This window comes from Limulus polyphemus, unplaced genomic scaffold, assembly GCF_000517525.1.
Source record: "Limulus polyphemus unplaced genomic scaffold, Limulus_polyphemus-2.1.2 Scaffold3222, whole genome shotgun sequence".
NCBI classification, from domain to species: Eukaryota; Metazoa; Arthropoda; class Merostomata; order Xiphosura; family Limulidae; genus Limulus; species Limulus polyphemus.
This window is the reverse complement of record NW_013668832.1, coordinates 52,006-59,833: the sequence shown is the minus strand read 5'-3', so window position 1 is coordinate 59,833 and position 7,828 is coordinate 52,006. Positions and strand designations below refer to the sequence as shown.

The following is a 7,828-nucleotide window of genomic DNA, read 5'->3' as shown; positions in this document are numbered from 1 at the left end:
ACTTAAGGTTAAAAGTTTTAAATCAAAATACCTGCCATGGTAAATGAATAAATACACATAAATATTGTAATGCTTAATAAATTTTATATTTTGCTTTAAGTGTGTGTTTAAAGTCTAAAGATGTGATGAATAATGTAATTAATTTAAATATGTTTAATACAGTTTTATGCTTTATAATACTTTTTAGTTTTCCTGTGAGTCAGAGGTAATTTCAAGGCTAAAATCCTGGGCTCTAGTCCCCGTCGTGGACATATTACAGACAGCCCATTGTGAAGCTTTGCGCTAATAAATCACAACAATAACATATTTTAATTTTTTTATATGAAAAACAATTTCTGCTGTCAGTGTCATTTCGTGAGTTTCCGTAATTTACTTATTGATGAATAATTTCTTTTGTTTTAAAATTAGGAAGTAGTATGTTACGTTATTTTCGCTGACAAAAGAAGATAAAATATCGTAATTTAAAAATGAATTTTACGTTTTTTTTTCCTTTTACTTTCGTGATGTACTATTGTCAAGTAAACACAAGACCGTACTACTGTATTTGTAAATTGTATTGTTTGTAACAGTATTTCATTTGGTAGGTATTTCTTCATCTCCATTCTATTTTTACTTTTAGTTCGTTTTACCCTAAGATTACACCTGTTATTTGCTTTTTAGTTTTAGGATTACTACTGGTAGTGGTATAGTATTAGTAAACGTACAATGGTACAGACAACGTAGCTCTTCTAGTAGTAGGGTATATACTTATCAGACCTACTACTAGTGGAGCTCTGCGTACTAGTACTGCTCGGCCTACAGTCAATGAGGGACCATTTGATTCTTTAAACTTCAAGTTTAAAACTATCCTTTAACACCCAGTATGAGAAAAATTAAAAACTTATGAACCCACCTATTATTTCTCATGAAATTATTAATTCCTTTTTATACACTTGGAGTTGTAAAGTGTTGGCTTCCATTATACAAATACTAATGGCATCTCATTTCATAAAGGCAGATAGAAAAATATAACTACCATAGTCTTCTGTTCCCAAATTACTTCTTATGTGTCTCATCCTATTGCCCTCAGAATTTAGGATAATGAAATTGGAGTCCTGTATCCTATTGATCCCTCATATATTCATGTGAACTTCAATAAGATCACCTCTTTTCACACTTTTGTTTTTTAAAGAGAAAATAGGTCTTAATCTGTTCTCATATGTAGCTCTTCTTGTAGAACTGATAAGTATATCATATTTACTTATCAGTCCTATAAATATAGCTACCTCATAATATAACCCTTTCCAGTGGTGGTAATAAAGACAAGGGTAAAAAAAAGACTATGGAAAAAGGACAAAAGTAAAAAAAACCAAAGAAAATTACACAATCAGGTGAAAAAAGCAAAAAAAAAAAAAAATTATATAGATATACAAAGTAAACAGATTATAAGAAGGGATAAACTTAACAGTAGGGTTTAGTAGCAAGTGTTGAACAATAATGAGAAGCCATTGGTTAAAAAACTATTTATAACAGCTTAATTATTAACTTCATTGGTTAACATGGTTTCAATAATTGGCTTTGACTTGGCATAACTGTTATTAATACTGTTTTCCTAAAATACATGTTTGACTTTTTAGCTGTTTGTGTAATTTTATTTGTCTTTTTCCAATTGAATTTTTTTTCTATGGTCTTTTTTACCCTTTTCTTTATTACCTAGATTTAACCCTCCCATTCACATGAACAACTAGTTATACTAGTTTACAATGCCACTAGTTAGTAGCCTAGTTGTACTGTAGTACAATCTGTACAGATTTTAACTGTATTACCTGAAGTGAAGACTTTAGCAAGGCACTGTATGTATATATGAATCATTTATATCTTTTGTAAGCCAACTTGGTCTTTTACTTACAGTCACATTTTTTCTAAAAATGAATCTGTATATCTTTAACATTTAAAAAGTTATCTCTAAAATCCTTCCATATTTTTTTAGTATCTCCAATAAATTCAGTTGCCAAATTCACAAGAGATAATTCTTGTTGAATCTCTTCAAAGTTTTCTTTTCTTTTGAAATTTGTAACAAAAATCTCATTATTCCTTATCTCTATATGTAGTAAAACGTCAAACCTAATTGAGAAATGATCATCGATCTTCACCCTATCAACTGGTATTCTGCCTATACTCAAAATGGGTTCCTTTTAGATGGCTGTAACCATTTGCAGACATCTTACTATCAGATCTGCACTGTAAGCCATGTTGATTCTTATACATTTTCCATGGCTATGTACAATCACCCTTGAGATGGGGGGTGTTTCACAAAATCACTAGAGTGTAAATTTCTCATGGTAATTGCATCATAATATGCCCCCTCCAGGACTGTACTACTCATGGATGGCATGGATAAAGCAGAAGGAAATTGCTGCTCTCTCCCTGCCATGCCTAGGTTGAATAAATCAGTGTGGTCTGCTTTTAAAATAGGGTTTCGTGATCACCCTCTGGACTCTTCACTGTACCTTTTCCCCCTTTTCTTCCAGTATAGTACAGGAGTCCTTACCAGTTACAAGCCTGCTGGGTTCCACAGAGATGGCTATAACCATCCAGTTCAGAATAGGGCAGTGATGTTCTACTGGTGTAGAGGGGGTTACAAGATCCTCCAGAGGAGTAACTAATTCCCAGAGTTGAGATGCACATATGCAGTTCACCCCTCCTGGTCATATTGATGTTCCTGGCAAAGAGATACCTGGCTCAGATGTGGTGCTGTGCCACTCCTCAGATCATCAGATCTGTTACCCTCATTTCAGGGGGTGTCTTCTAGATGCTTCTGGAGGATATGCCTGTGCTTCCCTTGCACTGGTCCCTCATCCATTTTAATGTGGGATTCTAGCTAATCTTGTGAGCAGAAGGAGAGTACCTTATCCCTCTACGCATCACTACCGAACTATCACTTTGAAGTTTGGCAGAAGATGTGAGCACCGGAAGATTGTTGGGAAGATGGGTGGGAAGTGTGAGAAGAGGGAAGTACCTATCAGAAATACATTTTCATTCTGGAAAATTATAACTTCTAGTTTAATGCAATTTTTCAAAATTAATCCTTTTTTTGTATGGCGTTGGAATGAATACAGTATAGTACCCTGTTTTTGAAGTAATCATTATGTCTATGTTAAGTAAATTTTTGTTGAGCATTTCATAAGCTTAACTGCAGAGATTATAAATTCACCATTTGATCTTACAAAATTTTGAACATGATCCAAAATGAGTGACTGTAGTCAACTTTTAAGGAGAAGAAAAAATAATACCTATTTTAGTGATTCCAATTAGTAAGGTGAAATGTGTGAAATACTGAATCTTGGATGGCTGTTTCATAATGTGATGAATGATGTGTTTGACTGCTTGATTCGTGTACCCGTAGAGGCCTTTGCATGTTTCTTAAACTAAGTTTTATATTTTTATATATATATATTGTGAACCATGCTCTCTGTCCAAGCACTCATCTTTCTTCTGTTTTAAAAAGCTGCGCATGCATGCAAAGCTCAACATTCAATCTTGAAATGATGGGAAAATGGGCATGAATAATGTTGATAATACCAAATTTTATTTTACAAGGATATTATACAATAAAGTGTGAGGAATTAATCACACTATCATTCACATTTCAAATGTGACATAGCCTAAAGAATTAAAGAATAAACATGTAGATTTACCATATATTATTGTTGAGTGGCTCTTAGCATGACTGAAATGCTACAATTACTTTTCGTGTTTGGCAGTATAAGTAGTTCAGAGCTTTGTCTCTGAGTGAAACCAAGAGTGCAACACATTTAAGCTTTTCAAAGTCCATGAAATAATTTAAATTTATGGATTAGCTTTAACTTTTCCCATCACTGGAAATGGGCACTTTTGCTTGTTTGAGAAAAGTGTATAGGGAACTTAAATAATTATTCATTGTGATATTTTATAATAGAATCTTTTAAGTAATAAGTCATATTGTTTATTTACCTTAATAGAATCATTGAAGTTACATAATTATTCACTCTGTGTGTGATATTTAGCATAAATATATTTTCAACAAATCACATTGTTTATTTAGCATAATTGAATAAGTAACTAATTTCTGACTTAATTTTTTTATTTTGTAGGTAAAAGACATCTGTATATATAAATGTAAAATGTTACCATGAACTTCAGACAGTCAACTTTCAAAGTTTAGCAGTTCAGGTATGATATTGCTGGAAAAGTGGTGAAATAAGTGACTTGTTTTCTTTCTGTTTTTATGTAACCCAACCAGATCCATAGGATATGGTGTTGAGGAGATCTCTGTTGCTACTAAGACCTTTAGGTTCCAAGAGTTACCCCATTAGGCAGCCAAAGTTTAGACACAGTTATTGTGTCCTCAACTCTGATGTTATCCAGAGATTTTTATGTAATGTCTGCATTCAGAAATCAGAAGTCACAGCTGGAATCATAAGTATGTTTCCTTTTTATAAATTTACATTAAGCATATACTTACAGCAAAGAAACTAAGTTGACTTGTAATTTTCATAAACAGTGTGTTTGGAAAATCTATTGGCAACAGATGAAAATGTGCTGAACAAAATAATGCTTTTGTTGTGGGTATAGAAGAGATAGTAGTTATTATCTTGGACAGGCCCAAACATAAATACTTCAAAGCCTTACATTTGTCTTTAATGTAGATAAAATAATAGTTTGTGGTCTGACTAATCATTTAAAATTGAGCATTAGACAGTTTAGCAGATTCTGTATAAGAACGTATGCCTCGTCCTCTTAATAACGATAAAGTTGGGTGTAATAATAGTAATAATTCTCTATTTATTAATACACAATAGACTATAGATTGCTTATTTTACTGTTGTGACATCTCCAATACTACAGTCTTTCAGGTGTAGAATTTGGTCATCCAATCAGCTCACAAGAAAATCACAATAAACTCAAATTCATTAAGTGGTGTCAAAGTTCATTACATTTAAGTAACTGAATATTTAATTGTCAACTTAATTATATTCATAACTGCACTTCTTATGCATGACTTCTTAGAGCATGATACGGCTGCTACACAGCTTACTCTAATGTGAAGAATATGATAATGGCTTGAGAGTATCCCTCACCTAATATTATGTGGTTTTAATTTATATTTTTTAAATGTATTGGTAGACCATTAAATAAAATCCTTTACATTGATAAAAATAGTATAAATTTTTAAATCCATCAGTGATACAATAACTCCACAATATAATTATAATCACATTCAACTAATTAGTATTTAATGAATGGATGGTATATATCCTCTGGAAAAAGGGACTGTAAGTAAGGTTACAATTTCAGTGGAACCATAACACTATTCCTTTATATATATATATACTTAGCTATAATAGTTATTTTGTTTGTTACCATAATCTCCCTGACATTACTTGTTTGAATTTTTCCTTGCAATTAAAGTCCTACAAATGAGAAACTTCCAGATAGATAAATGGGATTGAATACAGTGGTCAGAAATAAGGGAGACCTGTCTTCAGGTTTAAGCTCAAAGGGGTAAAATTGTACTTTCAAAATATACCTCTTCTCACACTATGAGGTGAGTAGTTGTGGATTTGTTAAAATAATAGGTATTAACACTGAAGAGTTGAATCACCTTTTGTTTTGATGCATTATGGTTATTGGATTATAGTTCCTTTATAATGATATTGAGACTTGTGTTTTATATTTTTAGTTATAGGTGATGAAATATTAAAAGGACTGACAAAAGATACAAATTCTGTTTTCCTGTGCCAGAGATTAAGAGAAGTAGGAGTAGAAGTTCAAAGGGTGAGGAATGGTCTTTCTTTTACATGTTTAAGTACTATAGTGTAATTGAGAAAAGCTGATTGTATATGCAATTCTTATACAATATCTTACATCCACTCACAAAAAAGCTTTCTTGACTTGTACTGCTCCTATCGGCACAAATTTTCATCATCACTAGCTATGTTACTCCCACTTATTACTGCATACTAACATGCAAATGATCATGCAGTAACCCTCCACCAATAGGAGTGCGACACTACCTGTATCTTAACTACGCCCTCTCTAATGATGCATATGTTAATCACTTCTCGATTGGCAGTCCTACTGATTAGACATGTTTTTCACTCACAGTTTAATTAACTATCCACATGTTTTTACTTTTCTGAATTTGTCATTCAGTTAATTTGTTATTTTACATTTTTATTATGTTTCTTGGAGAGTTACAGTTTTTTATTTTATCTACTCTCCTCTTTCAATTTCGGGAGTTATGCACTTGCAGCTTTGGATGGTCACAACTACAACTCCTCTTACTGTGTCAGTGCTTTGGGTGGTGATGACTATGACTGCTCTTACTATGGCATTCCTGACCTTGTCTAACAGGTTGAAACCATGATTTTTCATTTGAGAAGGATAGGGGTGGAACATAGGAAATGGAAGATAAGTACAGAACATAACATACCTGAATAACAAATCCAGCAAAGAGGAAAAAGGACTTGCCCAGAAATGACACGTGACTAAGACCCATATTCAGGATGGGAGGGAAAAAGGCTGTCCAAATCCAAAACTTAAAGATCACTGTAAACCTTGTTAGGACAATCATCAGTGTGTTCTGATTGTTAAATGAAAGTAGTCAACTCCCAACAGACCAGAGCCATCACTTCATGGACCTTCCAACCCCCACCACCTCCTTTGTCATGTCAGGGCTCTCCAAAAGAATATGACATGTACTGCTCTCTTCCGTGGTTCCCAAACCTGTTTGTCTCCTCCGTGAAATCCTCACCTCTTTCTTGACCTTTTTCCATCACCCTTCTTGGTTGAATTCTCTAGTTCATTTACCTGGCATTTTCTTCCTTTTCACTTGATGATTGTCACCTTTTTCATGTTTTCTTCCCATCAGATTCGTCATCTCACCATGTCCCTGGTTGCACATTTTGATCTTCCCTTGGCAGACATCATTAGTGCTGTGACTGTATATGTGGTGTTAAGTACTCCATTCATATTTCTTTTTATTTCCAGAGGCCTTTATCATATATTTGGATTTCACTCTGTGGCAAGTGTTGCCTGACCAGGTATACTTAGTCTTAAATCTGCACTGTATGACCTGTGAATATGCTAGTTGACTGTGATGATGAGACTCTTTCTATCATGGATCTGATTTATCAATCCGGATGCCACCAGGTAGGTGTTGGTTGATCAACTCTGTCCAATATGTCCTCTATGCATTGATATAAAATGTAGAAAAAGAAACAAAATAACACATCACAAGGTCATTTTATGCTCACCATTGAGATGGGGCATTCTGCTGAACCACTCGTAGGTGTAACTTGAGGTATTTTGCTTCATAAATATGTTCATCTCGGACCATACACTCATGAACTACCATGAATAAAGCAGACAAGGATCGCTGCCCATCTCTGATGATCCATAGCATTTGATGCTCACCCTATTATGAACCTGATGTACAATTCCAGACACTGCAAGGTGATGGATGATGCACTCTGTCAATATGATTGCTCTGCTTTTCAATATAGGGTATTGAGGTCACCCATTGCACTATCTTTGGTACTGCATTCCTCCAGACTCTCCGATGCATTATTTCCTCCTTTTTCTGGTGGAGTATGGGAGTCCTTACCACTTACCAGTTCTTAGCTGCTGGCCTGGCATGGCCAAGTGGTTAGGATGCTTGAATTGCAATCTAAGGGTCTTGGGTTTCAATCCCCATGTCATCAAAACATGCTTGCTCTTTTAATCATGGGAGTGTTATAATGTGATGGTCAATCCCACTAATCATGGGTAAAAGAGTAGCCCAAGAGATGGCAGTGGGTGATGATGA

General features: G+C 34.2%; 1 protein-coding gene across 2 annotated transcripts in view; it reads left to right on the top strand.

The window, feature by feature from the left end:
• The first annotated feature begins 419 nt into the window (after positions 1-419).
• The window catches only part of LOC106468920 (FAD synthase-like), a 48,541-nt gene continuing 41,132 nt past the window's right edge, over positions 420-7,828 (top strand). The window contains exons 1-3 of one of the 2 annotated variants that reach the window (XM_022397325.1): positions 420-580; positions 4,262-4,441; positions 5,702-5,796. In XM_022397325.1, the coding sequence (XP_022253033.1) occupies positions 4,273-4,441; positions 5,702-5,796 (264 nt within the window). In that variant the 5' untranslated portion in view covers positions 420-580; positions 4,262-4,272. Of the gene's footprint in view, positions 581-4,261; positions 4,442-5,701; positions 5,797-7,068; positions 7,174-7,828 lie in introns of those variants that run through there. The other variant, XM_022397326.1, reaches the window with a different exon arrangement.